Source organism: Rousettus aegyptiacus, unplaced genomic scaffold, assembly GCF_014176215.1.
Source record: "Rousettus aegyptiacus isolate mRouAeg1 unplaced genomic scaffold, mRouAeg1.p scaffold_m13_p_5, whole genome shotgun sequence".
Lineage (NCBI taxonomy): Eukaryota > Metazoa > Chordata > Mammalia > Chiroptera > Pteropodidae > Rousettus > Rousettus aegyptiacus.
The window spans coordinates 112,107,992-112,128,155 of record NW_023416308.1 but is presented as its reverse complement, the minus strand read 5'-3'; the positions used below and the strand labels follow the sequence as shown (position 1 = coordinate 112,128,155).

Below are 20,164 nucleotides of genomic sequence, written 5' to 3'. Positions count from 1 at the left end.
GGGTATGGAGATGCTCAAGGTGTGGAGCCGGCTCTTCTCTGAACTGCTGAAGGGTGATTTCCAGGGGCTTAGGACACCAGAAGACAGACAGCAGAGTGTTAATGGATAACTTTTATTTTACATTTTACCTTTCTCAAAAACTTTGAATAGCTCCCTGCTGCCCGGGGGGCGGGGGGGGGGGACACCTAGATTCCAGCCTGTCATTCAAGGCGCTCTGCAGTGCGATTCCAACCCCTCCCCTGACCTCTCATCTCCCACCTCCAGAGAGACAGTGTTCAGCCCCGTGGACCTGGACTCCTGGTCTCTGCCCCTGAGCACTCACCCGTCTCTGTCAGGAAACCTGCCTGGTCCACTGGGGCCATCGCCTCTCCAGGTCTTTTCTGGCCTCTCCAGCAGCTCTGAGTTCCTGGCACTTGGTCACACCCTTCCCGGTGACTGGAGCCTGGATCATAGCCTGATGACCTCTCTGAACCTGGACGGTGAGCTAGCTCCAGGAGGGCTCATCAGCTCAGTGACTGAGGCCTGCTCGCCACCACGTGGCACCGGTTAGGGCTTTGTAAATGACAGTCACCGAGAGAGTGGATTCTTTCTCATTCTGGCCTCAGAGCCAACTGGAAGGAGAGAGCAGTGTGGAGCAGTGGGAAGAGCATGGACTTGGGGGGCCAGGCCAACCCCTTCTTCACCCAAGCTCCATCAGTAATGTGACCTTGGATGGGCCACTTCACCTCTACGTCTCAGTTTATCAATAGCGATGGGAGAAACAGACCTACCTCCCTGGGCTATGGTAATGATTAGAGATCAGGGCAAGTGCCTACGCATGGTAGGTACTCAATAGGTCACAGCTGTCATTACGGCTAATATGTTAAATTCAAGAAGATGCCGAACGTCCACCAACTGGTGAACGGATAAATAAAACGTAGGTCCATACAATGGAATATTATTCAGCAATGCGAAGGACTGGAGTACTGATAGAGGCCATGACATCGACAAACCCTGAAAACTTTATGCTAAGTGAAAGAAACCAGTCACAAGAGACCACACAAAGTATGATTCCATTCAGATCCGAAACCTCCAGTACAGGCAAATCTCTAGAGGCAGAGAGCAGATGAGGGGTGCGTATGGTTGGGGGAATGAGGTAGGGACAGCTAATGGGGAAGGGGTTCCTTTTTAAAGTGATGAAAATTTTCTAAAATTGATAGTGGTCATACAACTCTGAAATATACGAAAAACCATTGAATTGAACACTTTAAGCAGGCGCATCATATAGTGTGTGAATTATATTTCAATAAAGATGTTACTTAAAAAAAAAAAAAGTGCCTGGGTTTGTCAGGAAGCACAGAGAACACTCATATCCAGAGAGTGTCTGAGGTGGCTTTTGGGGAAGATGAGCGAGCTGGGGACACAGCCCACGTGCACGGCCTCCCGCCTCTGTAGGGGCGGGGAGCGCCTTCTGCAGCCTCTTCCTCAAGTGAGACCAACCGCTCTTTCAAACCAGAATGAAGCAACCCAGGGATTTCGCAAATTTTGATTTCACTCAGCAACAGGCACCCAGTCGCAACCCTTCTCTCGCCTACCAGCCTTGGGACGGAGGCATTGGAGGCAAATCTGTACCCTTCCCGGGCTGCAAGCAGGCCGGGGGCTTCCGGGTGGCACATTTAAACTCAGACTTGTCCCACTCCTCGGGTCACGTTCACTGTAGACGTCGCCTTTTCTCGGCACTCATTCCCATGCAAGAAACACATAGTGGTTGTAAAACAGATCAGAACATAACGGACTGCGCGAGAAGGCCTCACTGCTCACCCCGCCACGCGGGAACAACCGCGGTGGTCACGTTGGCCTGCTCCTCCGCGCCGGGCGGTCGTGCGTGGGATCGTGGAAACGGTCTCATGAGCTTTTCTTTACGTCATCAAAAACGCGATTGTAAACCGCTGCTTACAACTCCATCTCTTGGCCGGTGCCGCACCTCATCTACCCCCCACCACTCATCCTGGGGTCCCCCTCACACGCATCTTGGGATGCCGTGCCCGCTCCCCCCACACCCACTCGCTTGCCGTTCCTTCTCTCCTGCCTGGGCTGGAGGTCTCAGATGACAGTGAGCCCTGAGGGCAGCCCAAGGCATTAGATTGGAGAGTATGAAGTAATCCTAGGACCTGGGGTGGGGCAGATGTTGCCAAACAGACACTTCAGAAGTTTCTAGGGAATGACTTCTTAATCATCCTCAGTCAAACTGTTCTTGAGCCAGAGGTGTTGGCTGCTGGCCTCCTAGGGGCCGTGGATACTGGCCCCCACATTGGAAGCTTAGGACAAGGACCCGTGGTTATTTCTGGAGCTCCTTTCCTGGCCAGGCCTTCAGGGGATATAAAATTTTTCTGAGAAGGACACTTCCCACCAGTTTCAAAGCACAGGCTTCGGTCTTTTGCTTGGTCAGGAGTCTCCAAGTGGGACATTTTTGGTGGCCCCTGGGCCCATCACAGGTAACAGCCCACAGCCAGGTGGACTCACCAGCAGGCAGGGTAAGTAACACAGGACATGGCCTGCGGCTGCACCAACCCAGATGCCAGTGGTTGAATTATTTGTTCTCTAACTGCAAACGTCTGCTCTTAGGCCCCTCAGTGGTCCATTTCCTGGGTCCAGAGCTACCTCGCGGGCCCGAAGGTGGACTCGCAAAGCAGGTGCCTGGGAAAGGCTCTGGGCTTTGCAGGCACTGACCAGGTGAGCACAGCCTCAGTCTCCTCACCTGTAATGGAGATAAGTACCATCGGGGCTTATGGGAAAGACTGTGGAGAACTTTCGGGACTGAAAGGTGGGGGCGGCATGGGTTCTGCCGTCAGACTGTTCAACACCAACTCCCAGCTCTTCCCCACGCAAGCTCTGGGACTTAGATTTGAGGTCTCAGTGTCTTCATCCGCAAAATGGGAGTAACAGTAGGACTACGGCGTGGGGCCGTAAGGGTTAGGTGAGTTAATGAACGTAAAGCACCTCCCACGTGACACAGACCCCACCTGATAGGCCGCAGGCCGCTGTGCATGCAGGTGTCTACTGCTGTTGTCAGTAGGAGCCGCTGTTGCTTGCCTGGGAAGCGGGGAGAGCAGAGCTGAGATGCGCCCACATTCCACAGCCTGTGGGGTCCGGAATGTCACTGCCTTTGGTTCGGAACAGAAACCACCCTGCAGGCATTTGCCCAAGCTTGTTGCTGCCTAACAAAGCAACACAGATTCTCTCGTATTGTTTAGAATGGGAAAACTTCAAAGGCAAAATTACCCAAAGTCGAACGCCAAAGTCAGTGAACAATATCGATCTTCATCGTCGATTTTTGCGCTGCTCTCTGTTTCTCCGGCAGTCAGAGTAGCCATCCGTGAGCGCGGGCGTGTCAACCACCAGGGCTGGGGCCACGTGCTCCTTGCAGAGCCAGGGGCTCCCGCCCACAGAGAGCTGCGGTGCCTCTGTCCTCACTTCAGGCTGCGTGTCCTTGACTGAGTCTAGCCTCTAAGCGCCTTTGCTCCCCCACCCGACACTCCTCCGAGAGCAGGGAGGGTAAATAAGTCTCCACATGAGAAGCCCTTGGTCCTGGCACAGTGTAGGTCCTTGATTAACGACAGCTGTTAATATCTATTATCGACCCTGTGAGGCCGTCATCCTTGAATGAACTCAGAGGTGGGCAAACGGAGACTGGGAGAGGAGACGTGTGCCAGGGTAGGCCGGCTCACGAGCGACGGGGCCAGGAATGGCGCCAGGATCCTTTTAATGCCGAGGAGCGTGTTCTTCGTGCTTCCTCTGTCAGCACCCGCCCCACTAACTTCCAGGGTCGCGTCAGAGAATGAACTTGAGCGCCCTGTGCCATTTATTCACCACCCCAGAGGAGGGAGGTGTGGAGGGCAGGAATGCAGGCTCTGGTCTCAAACCCTGGCTTTGACACTTACCTGGCGAGTAACTTCGCCACGCCGAGCCTCAGTCTTTTTGCCTGTCATGTACAGATACCAGTGGTACTTGCCTCACGGAGTCCTTTAGGAGATTAAACGATACAGAACACTAAAAACACTTGGTGCATAGAAAGCGCTTCTCAAATATTAGCTGCTGCTGTTGTTATTGTTATTAAAATCCCTGCCTAAGATCTCATTTCAGGATGGATCTGCCCAGCTCGATCTTAAACAAGAAGGGTTTTTGTCTGTCATTCATTCACTTACTGGGCAAACAGGGTTTGAGTCTCTACTGTGTTTCCAGAGCATCGTTCTTATAATCATTAGGATTCCATTTCCAGGACAAGATGACCTAGGGAGGGAGCACTGTGGGGAGGCGAGACAAACTCCCCCTTACCCTTGGGTTGGTCTCGGGGCGCAGGACTCCAACCCAGCTAGAGATGAGAGAGTCCCAGTCAGAGGCGACAAAGGAAGGTTTTCCAACTCTCTCTCCACTTTTTGGTGAGCAAGAAGAAAGGGGTCAGTGCCCGAAGCCCTTTTCCTCTGGGACTCTTCACATTCAGAGGATTACAGACGAGACTGGGTGTTAGAGGCAGATCGAGAACTTTAATTTTTTTGAGCGTGTCCCAGATAGGAGAAGTTACTTGCTCCAGGTTGCACAGCAAGTTGAGAAAGAGATAGGCATCAAACTGACGCGCAGCGAAACTGCCGTTCCTTGGCCGTCTGTTGATTTCAGAGATGGTGGAATTCTGAACCGCTCTTAGGGGTCCAGCCCGGCGCTGCATGCTGCAGAAGAGGGTGCAGCTGGAGTCCGGCTTTCGCTCCTTGCCCTCCTGCGACTTTCTTTCCTGGCATGGGATGGAAAGGGCAGGACTTCCCTTTAATCAGATATTTATGGTAAAAAGGAAGAATATGATCCATTTACTAAGCATTTTCTAGCTGCCAGGTTCTGTGCTAAGTGGTGGGGGGATTTTGTCTTGTTGCTCATACATCTTCTGTTGGGCGTGTGCGTTGTGATAGAAGTGTGACTTCAAGTTCATCAAGACCCCCTTTGGGGCACCGATGTGGAGAAAGGGGTACGAGAAGGGCTTCTGGGCTCCTGGGGGGTGGTCTGGATCTCGGTCTCAGCAGTTACGTGGACGTGGATGTGGACGTGGACGCATCCACAAGAAAAGGCTAAACGTTAATGAGATAATAGGACTCGCCTTACATCCCCGAATCGAGGCTTGTGTGTCAGTGTTTCCTCTCCAATGCCTTGCTGACTAAGCCCTGTGAAGCCAGCCAAGCTCGGGAGCCTGGGAGTCCTCATGCAAAGTCCTCACGCAGAGCAGGAGCATGACCGACAGTGCTTATTTACTTATAAGGGCCACTGGTCCAGTCCTGGTGTCTTGACAAGTCCCCCCCGCCACCCCCCATGTGCCAGGCGCTGTTCCGAGAACATTGCTGGAGTCGCTCTCATTAGAGGTAGATGCTGTCGTTAGCTTCAGTTTACAGATGAGAAAACCGAGGCATGGAGGGCCTGACCCGGGGACTTGTCACTTCACTATGCATCACACCACCCGCCTCTCGAGATGGCGAGACCCACCCTCTGCAGGATGCGGGGCTGGACTGACTCTTGAGACAAGATGCAGCGTTTGAAACCCCTGTGGACATAAATGCAAACAGTAAGCCAGAGACTTGGGAGTTTCCCAGATGCTGAAGACATTGGCGCTCGTTGGCTAGACTGCCCGGGGGTGACGCATTCAAGCGAGGACAGAGGAGTCAGGTGAGGGTCAGGTTTACCACTTCTCACCAGGCGTATGAACTTGGTCAAGTCATTTATGCTCTCTCGGCTTCTGCAGTAGATACATAGACTAGAGCTGACAATACCTAATTTGTAGGATGTCGATAAAGACTGATGAGTGGGATAATGGATGTAAAAGCCTCAACGAAGCATAGTGTTTGGTCTGCGGTAGACCTTCCAAAACGTTATTTCCAGCTTTGAATAAGACATTACTGTGATCATTGCAGCCATTGGAATAGCTTGGCCTGGGGTTGGCGTGCAAAGAAAACTGGGTGCACGCGGGGAGGAAGCAGGCTGCAGAGCAGGGAGGTCAGTGCCGGGAGGCAGAGGGAAGGCAGCTTGGCGCAGATGAGGAGCTGGGAGACAGACCTAGGGTGAGGCCTGTCTCCGACTCGCTGTGTGTTCTTGGGCAACTTGTTTAGGTGCCGTGAGATGCCATTTCTCCATCTGTAAAACAGGGCTGTTCAAATGAAACGGCATGGAACGCTTATTGTGCTGCTGGCTCCTGAAGGCAGCTCATCTTATTGGTCATCCCAACCACGGAGTGACAGGATGCCCCTGACCTGGGCCCCGGGATGGGGGAGATTGATGAGAAGGGAGTCTAGCCTTCATCTTTCTCCTGCTAGGAAGGTCTCAAGCTTGAAATCGGAGACCAGGTGTTTGGGCCTTGGGATTGGCCAATCCCTCCCCACCCCAAGTCAGTTAGATAAGCTGAGGGTTCAGTCTGTTGGGCCAGAGAGATAACAGCCAAGACCGTTACTCTGTACTCGGGCCTAGAAGTGACCTCTCAGTGACTTCTCTTTTTGTAGATCCCCAGGGAGAAAAGAGGAAGAAAAGGAATCCAAGTCTTTTCACCCTCTGGGCTACCTGTCCCCAGTGCCCTGAACACTGGACGGTTGGGCTGGAGTCCGAGGAACAAACATGCACTGCCCAGCAAGGATGTCACAGAGCCGAGTCGCTTTCTCTGACAAGTCCGCTCGTTCTTGGCGGTGCTGCCCTGCAAAGCCAAGCCGAGTCTCAGCGCCTGCTGGTCTCTTTTTGGACTGCAGCAAATTTGGCTGGAGCTTGGTTGGTTAAAGTTTTCGGTCTTTTGTTCATCATGGATGATGATGATGATGATGATGATGATGATGATTTTGCATTTATTTTGATTTTAAAGAAAGATTCCATTAGAATATCACTTATCTTAACTACTGAATGCTTAGTGCCTCTTGCACTCCCTGCTCCTGATGAGAGAGGGTGGAAGGTGGGGAATGGGGAGGGGGGAGGAGGGTGGCCTGCAGAGTGGCCGAGTCATTTCCCCTCTAGCTGTGGCCCCCTCGCCAGGAGATACGTCTTGAGATTGGATGAAATGGCATACTCTAGATCAAGAATCCTCAGCTGGGTCAACTTTTCTCCCCAGAGGGCATTTGGAAATGTGTGGAGACATTTTTGATGGTGTCTGGGGGACAGTGAGATTGACTGGGGGAGGCCCTACTGACCTGTAGTGGGTAGGGAACAGGGAGGCTGCTAAACTTTCTGCAAGGCACAGGCCAGCCCGCCCTCCAAACCCCCAACAGGGAATTATTTGGCTCTAAAGAGTAACAAGTGCATACGCTGAGAGCCTCGATCTAGATCCACGGCGTAGAAGAAGGAGCTCACATTTTTTTCACACATTAAAGATGGGAAAAAGAGGAAGAGGGGGTAGAAAAATGAGAGAGAGGAATGAGAGAGAGGAGGCAGAGGGAGGGAGGGGGGAAGGGTGAAGGGGCGGGATGTGGCGGGGGGAGAGGGAGAGAATAAGTAGGTTTTGGAGAAAAAAAGACTCAGGAATCCCAGTACCCCCACTTCTTGTGCAATCTCGACGAGTGGCTTTCCCTTTCTAGGTCTCATTTTTCATGCCTGTAAAGTAGGGGGAATCATACATTCTCATGGGAATGAGGCGAAGGTGAAGATTCAGAGATGGGGTACATACACAGTGCCCGGTCTAGACAAGCGCTCAGCAGAAGCCGAGGCTCCCTTTGCCGCCTCCCTCCTCCCCTGGGGGCCTCCCAGCTCCCTGGGACCCTCCACTTCATTTGCTGGGACATTGACCAGAGGAAGGCAGCTTCTGGGTTAAGGGATATTGTTCAGACTGGGGCACTTTAGGGGCTAATAGTAAGCATGTGTGGACAGTAGACCTCTGGGATTTCAGCATACCAGGTGTTCGGGCACCACCTGTGGCAGTAGGCCCCAGGAGGCAGGTCCCCGAAGTCCCAGCAAAGAGCAGGGCTCAGGAATGAGAGGGCTGAGCAAACGCTTGTTAGCTCCAGTGCCCAGCACCGCAGCCTGGGGCAATCATTCTTGCCTCTTCCCACTTCCCCAAAAATCCCAATATAAGAGCTGCCTCTAGAGCCCAGCAGCCAGAGACCCAGAGACCTCAGACTTTCAGGAGGTGAGTGCTCCCCCCACCCTTTGCTGCCCAGGGGGAGGGCTCCAGGGTCTGGGAGGAAGCAGGGCTCTAGATGGCACACAGCTCAGAGGCCTGTCCCTGGGACCCCTTGGCCACTGTCCTTCCCCCACCTTCCCCGGTGTGAGTGAAATCCACCCTGACCCCAAGCAGATCTGTCCCTGCATTGTCAAGGGTCTGAGCTAAAAGCCATCCCAGGGAGCTTTCAGGAAAAAGGGACTTTGGTGCTTGAGCTGACACCCCTATGTCTTTTTCCCGATTTTGCAGCTCAGGGTCTGTTCGCCAGGGGAGAAGGAAGTCCTCTAGTTTGCCCTTTTGAGTGACTAGGTAAACAACTATCGTATCTCTGTTCTGTGACAGGCACCGTGCAGACGCACAGGACATCCTCGAGAAGGGAAAGTGGAGCTGTGTCTCTGTCACAACACAGCGGGCATGAAGCGCACCCTGCTGCTGCCGCTTCTCCTATTGGGGACAGTCGCCGCTCTTCACCTGAGTGAGTTGTCTCCTCCCTTTGCCCAGCTTTATCTTTTCCCCTTTTCGCTGAACCTTTTCTGGCTCCCAGGGGGCCAGGGTCTCAGCCTCCCAGCTAATCCGGCTCAGCTCTGACTAGACGTCTCCTGGATTCTGACGTGGACATTCTGTTAGGGCTTCTTCACAAGGAAAGACCACACACCTGTGCAGATGAGGGGCCTCTCGGAGGAGCTTCTTCCCACCCCTAGAATACACACGGGTGGTGTCAGCTAACATCGGGTTCTCATCCATTTGTGTGACTTTCCACCTCACCCCGAACCAAGGATGCCTTCCAGTCCTGGCTGGGGCGGGACCATCAGATCTCTCCTCAGTCCAACCTAACCTGATGGCAGGTTACCTCTTCCTCCCAGAGATTGATGCCCCTCATCGGGACACTGGAGAGACACAGCCAGACCTGAGCCAGGGCCTGGAAGGTTCAGGGGAGCCAGAGGGAGAGTTGGCCCTGCCCGAGAATGTGATTCGTTCGGAGGGAGCGGAGGTCGAGGCTTCTGGCTGTCACAATGATTTTGAGATTGAGGAGTCCATGGAGTCGGACCCGGGTGCCCTAGACGAGGACTTGCAGTGCCCCAGGGAAGAAGACGTGGTTAAAATGCAGGGTGGGCCAGAGTTCAAGACCTGCCGGTACGTGTTGGTGCACCAATGCAAGACGTTTAGAAATGCTCAGGTAAGTGACGGGGAGGCTATCGCCCAGGGAGGCTTGGGGGGAGGAGAGGCGTGTGGAACTCGACCTTCTATTCCCTATTCATTTAGGCAACTGTTTCTCAAAGCCTAGTGTGCATCAGACTCTCCTAGAGGTCTTATTAAAACCTAGATTTCTGGTTTAGGAAATCTGGGCGGCGGGCGTTGGGGGAGGTGGCAGTAGCTTAGAGTTGACATGTGTAAGAAATCACCAGGTGAGGATAACGTTATTGGTCTGGAGACAGCACTTTGAGAATCACTGATTTGGACAAAAGGCTTTGGTATTAGTTATCCCTGTGTTAAATCCTGGTTCCACCTGTGTTACCTGAGTAAGTCGGTTCACCTTCAGAGCTTCGGTATCTTCATTTATAAAATGGAGACATATAGTACCTACCTCTTGGGGTTGTGGTGAGGATTAAATGAGCTAATAACACAGAAAGTATTTGGAACAGTCTCCGGGTCATTGTAAACTCTCAATAAATGGTGGCTATGATTATTCTGGGTATTATTATTATTATTATTATTATTATTTCCTGCAAGAAGTTCCTAAAGACAGATAAAGGAGCAAGAGATGGGATTGAGAGGGGCAAGTCGATCCCTGATTTCTGGCCTGACGAGGGGTGGGGGAGGACTCTCCTGGAGATGCAGGGACCTGAGAAAGAACAGTGAATTCTCTCCTCCACCTCTTCTTCCCTGTGCAGGAAATCTGCAGGAGGTGCTACCGAGGCAACCTGGTCTCCATCCACAACTTCCGCATCAACAGTTACCTCCAGCAATTCACCTATGGTCTCAATCGACCCCAGGTCTGGATCGGAGCCCGGGTAAGTGACGGGCCAACTCCCAGGTACAGGGAGAGGTCTCTCTGATTGCCTCGAGGGAGCACCTGCTGGTATTTGATTGACCTCCCTCCAGCAGTTGAGGCGACCTGCATGGGGGGGGGGGGCAGTGATGGCGCTGGCTCGTGCTGGCTCTGCGGAACGCGTGTATCTGTGTGCGTCTCTTCCCAACTCCGCGTTCAGTGGCCTCGTGCTGGTAGCATGCAGTCTACCACCGGCGGATGGGTGCATTCACACCGAATTCACACCGAGGAAAACGGCCGTTGTTACAAACCAGGGTTCCTCCCGCCGCCCGCTGCCTTCTCGCTTTCCCCCAGAGCTGGTTGTTAACCGTTTACCAGCACAGCGCTGTCGTCACGAGATAGGTTCTGTGTCCCGCTCGGTCACTTCCCTGGCCGAATGGCTGTCTTCCTTGAAGCTTCTGTTTCTTTGGGTATCAAATGGGGTCCTTCTCTCACAGTGGCTCTGGGATTGTGGCTAAGTCCAGGCCATTATATTTGCTACTCAAGTGTGGTCCATGGACCAAGCAGCGTCAGCATCACCTGGGAGCTGGTTAGCAATGCACGACCTTAGGCCATGACAGAGATCTCCTGAATCAGAATCTGTATTTAAACAAGATCCCCAGATTTGTGCGCACGGAAAAGTTTGAGAAGCCTGTTCTGTGTGATGGCCGGGAGCAATGCTTGCTCTTTTACCATCATTGCCTGAAAACGTGGGGGGATGGATGGGTCTCAAAGGTGTCTGGCTCCAAGCTGGGTGGGCATCGTCCAGAAAGAAATACTGGGTTGGTTGGCATTCTTTGGTCCCCCTGAAGCCGTATCTTCCTGGACCTCTGTCCTCTGACCCGGCCTATCCTTTCTCCAGTTCTCGCATGGGAGGGCATGCTGGATTGATAGAAGCTGCTGGAATTTCGGAGTATGGGCCCCAGGACAGCCCAAGAATGGGGGAGGCAAATGTGTGTCCCTATGCACCGGAGGTGAGTGGGACTGCAAAGGGAAGTGGGAAGGGGTAGAGACACCATGAACTCTCACATACTGCCCTCTTGGGCTGCATGAAGACACCTCCCCAAACTCACGCCCACCCTCCAAATGGAGAACCCACGTCCCGTCTGCGAGGAGGGCTGAGATGTAGGGTGAGGGGGTGCCCAGGGCGGGGGCTGGGTGAGGGTTCTCCATCCTCACAGACTAGGCTCCTTTCCTTCCTCTGCTATGAAGAAGTAACAGATGTGACTGTAAGGTGTGGATGAGGGGCCAGGGAGAGGTGTGGGAAATAGGAATGGCTGACGAGAAAAACTCACCAGCTTGGAACAGCACGGGCGCCAGGTGTGGAGGAGCTTAGTGCAGTGGCTGAGACCATCTGTGCTGGAGTAAGGCTGCCCCCATGCATGTTCGGGCTCTGCCACTTGCCAGCTGAGACACAGGCAAGTGGTCACCCTGCCCGGCCTCAGTTTCCTCACCTGGGACACAGGTGAGATGACAGCACCCACCTCTGAGGGTCATTGCGAAGATTAACCTCGAGTCCATACAAAGCACTTAGCACACTGCCTTGCTGGGGCGTAAAGCTCAATACACATGAGCAAATGGCGGACAGATCATGACAACTGGTGACAGGCGGAGAAGATGTACCAGGCACCTGAGGAGGGAAGGGGGGATGGGGGGAAAGGCCACACGCCGACAGGTGGCTGACATCACTCTGTTCTCCACTGCTAGCGGGTTATTGGCGACGAACTCCATGCAACACGCGGATGCCCTTCATCTGCTCCTTCTTAGCCAGCGGCACAGACACCCTGCCTTGACGCCACTCCCGCCCACCTTCTCCTGGCTGCCCCTGACCCACCCTGGGCGCTGGGCTCTTCTTGCAAACTCCTTCTGGTCATAAAGACAGACTTGCCACCGCAGTGCTGACTCTGGTGTCCTCATTGCTCACTTTGGAGGGCCCCCCGGGGGTTGGAAAGCCCTGGAAGCGCTCACTCCCCGGGGTGCCACGCCCACCTGGGGGCGGGGCACCGACCAGGTGTCGCTCCCCGGATGCTTCTCAGTCCTGGTGTGGGGTGTGTGTGTGTGTGTGTGAGAGAGAGAGACCCCTCGCCCTTGGGGGTAAACCGCATTTGGTGGGGGGTGGACACCTGGTCTCCTTGCTTCCTTTGGATTCAGTACTGGGGTGTGGGATGGGGTGGGTGTGGGGCATCTTTGCAAAACGGGGGTGATGTCACTGATTGAAGAATCCCAGCGGAGAGGTGGTAAAAACAAAATCCTACTGAGTCAAATTAAAGGTCTAATTGGTTTTTTCGACAATGCCTGAATCAGGCAACGTCCTTTCCAACAAACACGAAGGAGCTGTAGAAATGGAGGCTTTTACAGGCAGAGTGGGGCAGGAAAAGGAAGTTTCAAGCAAAGAGTGGATTGTTTCAGGTGAGGTCACCTGCCTTTGGTGGATGGAAGGGGTCTGTCCAGAGGATTACCTGTTGAGCAAGTAACTACAGATTGACTGGTTAAAGGGGATATTCCTGGGAGAGGCCGAAACTACAATTAAGTGCGGTGTTAAGGCTTGGTTTAGCACAAGTGACTCCATTTGGGGCCTTCATTTCTTTTTTTTCTTTAACAGTAACGGGGTCCCACCTGGGGTCACCACACACGGGAGAGCAGAGAGTCTCGTCTGGGCACAGCCTGCTCCTCTAAGCCCTGTGTCCTTTAGGCCTCTGATGCCGGCCTTTATTTTCCATTCTCCCAGCCACCTGCGTGCGGTTCAGTTCAAAGGCCTCAACTTCTCCTGAGATGTGTTCCCCACTCCATTCCCAGGAAGGTGGCTTTCCCTTCCCAATCCTTCTCCAGCTCCCCAGTCCCCAGCCTGTCTACCTCCCTGGGTGTGCGTGTGTGTTGGGGGGGGACTACCTTCTCAAGAGGGAGCTACCACCTCCCACCAGGACAGCCTCGGGGACCCAGGCCAGAGCCTCTGGGAGCAGTTTGGCTCCCCTCCCAGTTCCTCAGCCCCTGGCCTCTGCTTCTCTTCTCACTCCACTTTCTCAGACCCTGGGGGCACTGAAAGAGACTGCTGATCCAGGTGGGTCGCCGAGGTCCAGGAAGGGTCTGGAGACCCGAAGTCTCGGGAAGCTCTACCTGAGACTGGGTATTCAGAGGACGGAGCGCCCTGAGTTGTAGGAGACAGATAGATATACTTCTTGGGGCTGCAGCTCCACATGGGGCATGGGGCGAATGTACAAGTATTTCCGTGGGTGCACACGTGCATGTGTGTATATGTATCTTGATGTGTATATGCGTCAATCTGTTCACACATGTATATCTGCGCATATGTGACTCTGCATATGTGACTGTGCACGAATCTGTGTGCCAGTGTATTTGTGTGCTGTCTGAGTGTGGGTACGTTTTGCATATCTCTGAGTATTTATGGATGGGTCTGTATGTCTGTACACCTGTGAATGTGTATGTCATGTAGCTTTGCATCTTTATGCACCTGAATCTCTATGTTCATGCATGTGCGTGTACCTCTGTGTCTTTGGCTAGTATGTTTGGGAGTGTGTATACATGCCAGTATGTATCTGAGAACATCTGTGTACATGTCTACATTTGCGTGTGTGTACATGTGTGTGTATCTATACAGGCATCTGATGGGATGCAGAGTTTCAGGAACAAAAAAAGGACCAGACGTGCTTTGTTTCTAAAGGTACCAGAGCACCCCAGGGGAAGTGGGTGGTGAAGAAGCAACAGGGATGGGTCTCTTGAACATAAGCAGTCCTCGGCCAACAGGGTAATGGCCTTGGCCTTGCTGTGAGCCTCACCAATGCTGGACCCCAGGGGTTGCGTCTAGGCGAAGAGGGGTCTGTCCATCTGCCTTGGATGGAGATTGGGTCAGTAAGTTCCTAATCACAGCATGTCAGTCTTCCCAAGAGCATGGACGAGGAGCTGCCTGGGGGTTGCCCCCGCCCCCAAGTCCTTGCACTGTGTGCTGCCACAGCTAATTCTTGGTGCCCTGCTTCTAAAAGAACAGTGGGACCTGGCTGTGGGGGGTGCAAAGGATGATAAGCAGTAAGGGGAGCTCTGCATAGGTTGCTCTGGGACTGGTACTTTGGCTGAATGACAAGCCCCCTTTTATCAGCCTCCACTTATCTCCTTGATGGGAAATGAGCTCTATCCAATCCCAGTAGCGTAATATCCTGCCAGCCTAGACCAGAGGTAGAGAGTGTGAGGGAAAAGGAGCAAGACTCAGACCTCTTCGTCTGAAGCTTGCTTGAGGTAGGCCAGGGTAGGTAAAGGTGTCCCTCAAACATCCAGAACTGCCTGCTATTGGGTCTCAACTTCAACCATTATGTAGTCATTCCTTTGGCTCTTTAAGGCCTTTTAGTCTTAGCCCTTGATTAAAAAGCAAATACTCTTAAGGGGAGAAACTCCTGAGTGTGTTATCTATTAATACCTCTGAGAGATTGATTGGTAACTTGCCGAGACCAAGATTTCGCGAGGAGGAGCACAGACGGAAGGCTGCGTGGAACCGTAAGGCGGCACGGCTGAAGGGCTGCGGAGCAGAACAGCCATCAGAAGGAGACACCGACGCAGAGGGCACCGTGTTTACCGTTTGCTCTTCCCGGGGATCCAGGAGGACTCTATGTCCTGGTAGTCCCTGAAGTTAGGCTCTGCAGCACGTTACCGAGTCTGGCCTTCGCATGTGGTTGGGAGCGAGGTAAGCCATTTTCAGGCCTGGCCTTTAATCACCCCTATGGATCCTCCTGCTCCCACAGTGATCCGAGAGCCCACGTGCCTCTGACGGCACGTCTCCCAGAGGGAAGGGGCTGTCTGCTCTGCTTCGTCATATTAAACCTTGATATTTTGCAGTTTACTTGTGACTCCAGCAAGACCTGGTTTTAACACATAGAGAAAAGAAGGTGCTGACAAATTTTCTAATTTTTTTTTTTTTCCAGACCGATGTAGCATGGAGGTCAAGGTCCCAAACTCCAGAGACGTAAAGAAAGCTCTGGTCTCAAGTGCCAGTTCTACCATTTCAGTTTCTTAAACGTGCTCAGCCTCAGTTCCTCCTTGAGATGAGGGTCGAGTTAGACAATGCCGGCGCTGCATTTAGCCCCTTGCGTGGACCTGGCATGTCACCAGCGAATGTTAGCTTTCACGCTGAGCAATTAAAGAAGCAACAGTGCTCAGAATGAGCATGGGTTCCAGTTCCAATTTCTATGTATTGTAAGTTTCTTTCTTTCTATCAGATAGGATTAATAACAGACCAAAGCGGCCTCACCAGGGTTGGTGTGTGATTACGTTGGTGACGGCGCTGAGCGCCCCGAGAGACAGCAGAGACCAGTTAGCCGTTGTCGTTACTGCTGATATAACCCTAAGTCCGGCACATAGAGGCTGTGACTTAGTTCAGCCGTGGGGAGGACAAGGTCAGGTTCACACTCATGAGTTCACACACTTGCTGGCAGGCTCGAGAGCTACTGACATACCTGCAGGAGGACCACCACCCTCGTCAGGATGAAAAGGACCAGAGGAGGGGCCCCTCCAGAACACAGCTGCCTGGATCTCCGCCTCCTCAGAGAATATTCCTGTGACCTCGGCCTCTCAGCCCAGCCTCCCGAGGGCTGGATTCACGGGAGGGGGTGGGGAGGGGGAACCCGGTGCTGCCTTCACTGAAGTCTCTGCTGGTCAGGGCTCCGGACACTGCCCATTCCCTCCTGAGACTGCCCCTCAGGAGGAGTTATCCCAGTTCTGAGGATGGAGCTGGGGGTGAGGCAGAGTGGAGGAGAAAGGCTGGGCCTTGTGTGGAGGATTCTTACCCCTTCTCCCCTGGGATAGGGGTGTCACTGGGGTCGGGTCTTCGCAAGTGCCCACTGCTTGATCCTCTCAAACCACGCCCAAAGCGGCCCCCGCCCCATTTCCCTGCGCCTTCTGTAGAGGGGCCAGCCCTCTACCTACAGCTAAGCCCATTTCTGCTAAGACCTCACGGTCAAGCCCACGCTCCAGCTTTTCCGGAGGCGGATTTACCGTGGAGCTAGTGAAACATCCTTCATGACTGCTCGCTCACACAAGCCCCTGCTCATACCTAATTTTGTATTGTTTTTTTTTTTCAAAGATGCCCCAAGTTGTATGTGCTTCAGGCTTCATAAAACCTACATCTGCTCCTGAGCTCTGCCCTGTCAAGATTTCTGGGCCTCTCACTGAAGGACAGCCCAAGAAGGGGAAGGGGAAGTGGAGGCAGAGCTGGAACTGATACCCTCTCAATGGCCTGTCCAGCTTCCTGTCTTGGCTGCCTTCCCTGGGTCCCAGGACACCTGGGTTCTCTTTGGGCCACTAACTCTGTGACACGAGTCTTTTTCTGGCCTCAGTTTGCTCATCGGTAAATAGGAGAGTCTGACAAGATGGTTTCTGAGACCCTTCAGTCTCTGACATTAGAAGGCTGACCCACTTCTTAGGACCCTGGGGACCAGGCCTGGCTGAGCTGCTGCTCACTGAGTCTCACCGAAGCCTTTTCGCCAGTGTTTTAAGAGAAGACTGCTGTACCCCTAGAATAGGGCCCCAGGTCCAGTATCATGTCCCGCCTGGGGTGGCCCAGTCTGGCTTCCGTGTGAGTATGTGTGGGGTCCCAAAGAGAGAACAAGGATGACCTCTTCCCTGGACTGGGGATAGAGCTGTGGGGCAAGGAAAATTCCTTCCGATTTGGGGACCCGAGCCAGAGAAAGAGATCCCCTACCACTGTCTCCCTGGTCTCCCCGAAGACGGGAACTGAGTTCCTGGGGACAGCATGGGGTCTATACTGTATGAAGCGGAACCCAGTGATGGTCAGGGTGGAGGGTGGAGGCTGGAGGAGCAGGGGATGGCGCTCTTGGGATCTCATCCTTCTTTCGTGGGGTGTGGGCAAAGGAGTTAGTCAGACGTGGGTTCGAATCTCAGCTCTCTCACTTCCTGGCTCTGTGGCTTTGGGAAAATGACTGTCTCTCTGAGCCTCAGTTTATCTTCAAAACGGGAAATCTAATATCTACCTCATAGGATTATTCTAAGGATTAAATGAGATAATATGTGTGGAGTGCTCCACTCTTGGTAGGCCCTCATTAATACTATTATTATCTCTACTCTTTGAAGGGAGGGAGGACTGCTTAGTGCTACTGCCTTGGGGGTCCCGGGAAGCAGACGGGGGTGAGGTGAGGAGTGAAGGTAGGATCAAGGTCTCGGCAGAGGGCACTACCTACCTGCCCGAGTACTGGATGAGCAGCAGAAATGAGAGCCCCTCCCACTTCCCATTCCCCCTCGCCCAGGTGGGGTCCCCTGTTGGGGGGCCTGGAGTCCAAGGGTTAGCATGGGGCCCTGGCTGAGGCCCTAGTGGCCAATGGAGTAGGCCCCCGAATCTGTGGACTGCTTCTCCTCTGTGGTCTGGTCACTGGGGTACACTGGGTTGGCCGAGGCAGCGACCTTCAGCGTGGTTTCATTCACCTGCAGGTGAAAGGCTGCATTATCGAGCTCTGACTACGGACAAGGACCCAATGTGACAGACCCCGCCGCGGCCCAGTCATTAGGGACGCTATGGCAAGTCTGTGTGATCCCGAGACCCCGTCCACATACCTCCAGGGAAAACAGAAACCTGAGCCAATCCGTAGCAGGTTTATCCCCTCCAGGAAATGGAGAGGGGACAGTGGGTGGATGGGGATGTTGACAGTGACAACCTGCAGAGCCCCCGAGATCGTCACAGAGCCTACTCTTGGCCAAACCACCTCTTGTCTGCACCTCCCCAATTTGTGCTGAGGTCCAAGAACTTCCCTTTGGAAGGCGAGTCACTGAGGGTCCCAGGGGCAGGGGCGGTGCCCCTTCCTGCCCTGTGCTCACGAGACCCCGCTCACCTCCTCGAACTTCTTGGCTTTGTACTGGTCGGCCCCCTTGAGGAAGTTGAGCAGGATGATGTCACATAGGACAGTGCCCTGGAAGAGGAGAGGCGGGCGCGCTCTGAGCTACCTGAGCAAGGGGCAGGTTGGCCCCCTCGGGCACATGGCGGGCGGGGGCTGGCGCGTGTCCTCCAGAGACACCTGACTCCTCTCAGAAAAATATCCAGGGGCCCTGTGGAATGACCCCCCCCCAGCTCCTGGGGTGACCCCAGAGCAAAATGCAGGGAGAGGACTTGGTGGGAGAAGCAGAGCAGCTGAAGGGGCTAAGTTCCTGGGGGCGCGGCTCTGGCTCCGTCAAGGTGCCTGGAGCCTCCTCCTCCCGCACCTTCATGGGGACGGATGGGAACTTTGTGCCAGGCCTAGCCTCCTGCACAGGAGTAGGCCGCTGCCGGAGGTAATGAGCTCTCCAGTACTGGAGGTATTCAAGCAAGGGCTGACCCTACAGGGAGGTGGTGGGGGAAACTGCAGCACCTGGCTAGAGGTTGGGCTGTTCATTCTAGGCAGAAGCGGGGTTACCTGGGTCAGTGCCCTGCCCACCCCTACCAGCGGGGGCCGTCCCTGACTGGCCTCGGGTCAGAGCCTGGAGGGGCTGAACTCACCACTCCCACGGAGGTGAAGGCTGCCACGGAGCTGATGATGGTGGGGATGATGTTGAACTTGCCAGCCTGTATGAACGAAGACCGAAGCGAGTGGGCGGGGGTCCGGCAGGCCAGGTGGCCAGGGGTTGAACTTGGACTCCCAGCCAGACGGACAGTGGAGCGGGAAGGGTGAAGCAGCAGGCCCCGCCCCTTCACAGCACAGGTGAGGAGCCAGGTGAGGAGCCGGGAGGTGTGACCAGCTGAGGGCCTCTTCAGGGCCAGGGACTGGTCTGGGGTTCCTCCCCTGTCCGCCCGTCCGCCCGGCGCAAGGACTCACATTCCCGTACACCAGGACGTCAAAGCGGATGCCAAAGGCCTTCAGGAGCGTGCGGTACTCGCTGCCGTTCTCCGTCTTGTAGTACTTGGCAAACCTGGGGGCCAGAGGCAAAGGGGGGTCCCAGCGTGGGCTCCTGCCTGAGCCTGCAGGGTCCCCTCTGGAGCGTCCGCCCGTCGCTTCCAGCGCAACCCTTCCCGATGGCTTGGCGGGACCCCTGGCCCGGTCCTTCCTGTGTGGTTGCCCACGCCCTTGCGCGGGGGTCGTCTTGGGGGCTCGTTCAAGGCAGTGTCAGGCTCCACTCTGAACCCACGGAATCAGCACCCCCGTGGGCGGGGCCAGGACTCTGCCTTTTGCATAACTTCCCTTCATGATTCCGATGTGTATGAAAGTGAGAGCCGGGCGGGAGGGGTGGGTGGGGAACCCCGTGCTTCTTCAGTTCCATCTGCTCGAGCGTCCCGGGCCCGGCTCACAGCAGGTGCTTCCCAGGTTCCAAGCCTGGCTCTGCCACCGACCAGCTGTGCAACCTTGGGCCAGGAACTTAACTCCTCTGAGACTCGATTTTCTCATTTGTGAGTGGCAGTGACGCGGAAGTCCTGCTTCACGGGGTTGCCGTGAGGACGGGATGAGCCCACGTGCAACGGGGGTTCGGGACGGGCCCGGAACACAGGAAGCTCCGGGAAATGTGCGCCCATGTTGCCTGTCGCTATCGCTGAAGAAATAAATCTATTTCCAGGGCAGTTTAAAAAGCGCTTTCAGACACCTCATCTCACTTCCCCTTCGAGACGAACCTGTGGCACAGGGGTGTGACTGCTCTAGTTTTCAAATGCGCTCCATGGGGCTAAGTGACGTGTCCAGGGTTACCCAGCTGGCTGGGACTCAGGGTTAGATTTGCCTACGTTGAAGACTTTGCCCCCGCCTCCTCCTCTGCCTGGGCTCCTGGGTGCCGGGAACTGTGCTGGGGACTGACACGAGTGACGCCCTTTAATTCTCAGGGAACACAGGGAGGTGGGCGTCCCGCCTCCCCCTTCTGCAGATGGCCGTGGTGGTGAAGGGCCTTGCCTGTAGTTCCACTGTCTGTAAGGGTTCCAATCGCATTGTCTTTCCGGTTGGAAGCCAGTACGTTTCTCCCCACGTGGCTCTGCTTGGCACAGGCGGAATGTTGACCTTAGCAACAGTGTAGCACTGTGT

The 20,164-nt window shown here is 54.4% G+C and overlaps 2 protein-coding genes across 4 annotated transcripts in view; one reads left to right on the top strand and one right to left on the bottom strand.

Annotated features, from left to right (window-relative positions):
* The first annotated feature begins 8,010 nt into the window (after positions 1-8,010).
* Positions 8,011-12,070, top strand: LOC107518414 (proteoglycan 3). The gene is made up of 6 exons (XM_016160056.2): positions 8,011-8,113; positions 8,489-8,621; positions 9,010-9,323; positions 10,039-10,158; positions 11,038-11,149; positions 11,883-12,070. The coding sequence occupies exons 2-6, from the start codon at positions 8,561-8,563 to the stop codon at positions 11,966-11,968; spliced, it is 693 nt and encodes a 230-aa protein (XP_016015542.2). The 5' UTR covers positions 8,011-8,113; positions 8,489-8,560; the 3' UTR covers positions 11,969-12,070.
* A 4,174-nt stretch (positions 12,071-16,244) lies between these two features.
* The window catches only part of P2RX3 (purinergic receptor P2X 3), a 28,567-nt gene continuing 24,647 nt past the window's right edge, over positions 16,245-20,164 (bottom strand). The window contains exons 9-12 of one of the 3 annotated variants that reach the window (XM_036220410.1): positions 18,977-19,070; positions 18,661-18,726; positions 18,020-18,097; positions 16,245-17,615 (exon numbers count right to left, since the gene is read on the bottom strand). In XM_036220410.1, the coding sequence (XP_036076303.1) occupies positions 17,502-17,615; positions 18,020-18,097; positions 18,661-18,726; positions 18,977-19,070 (352 nt within the window). In that variant the 3' untranslated portion in view covers positions 16,245-17,501. The remainder of the gene's footprint in view (positions 17,616-18,019; positions 18,098-18,660; positions 18,727-18,976; positions 19,071-20,164) is intronic. The other 2 variants (XM_016160055.2, XM_036220409.1) reach the window with 2 other exon arrangements.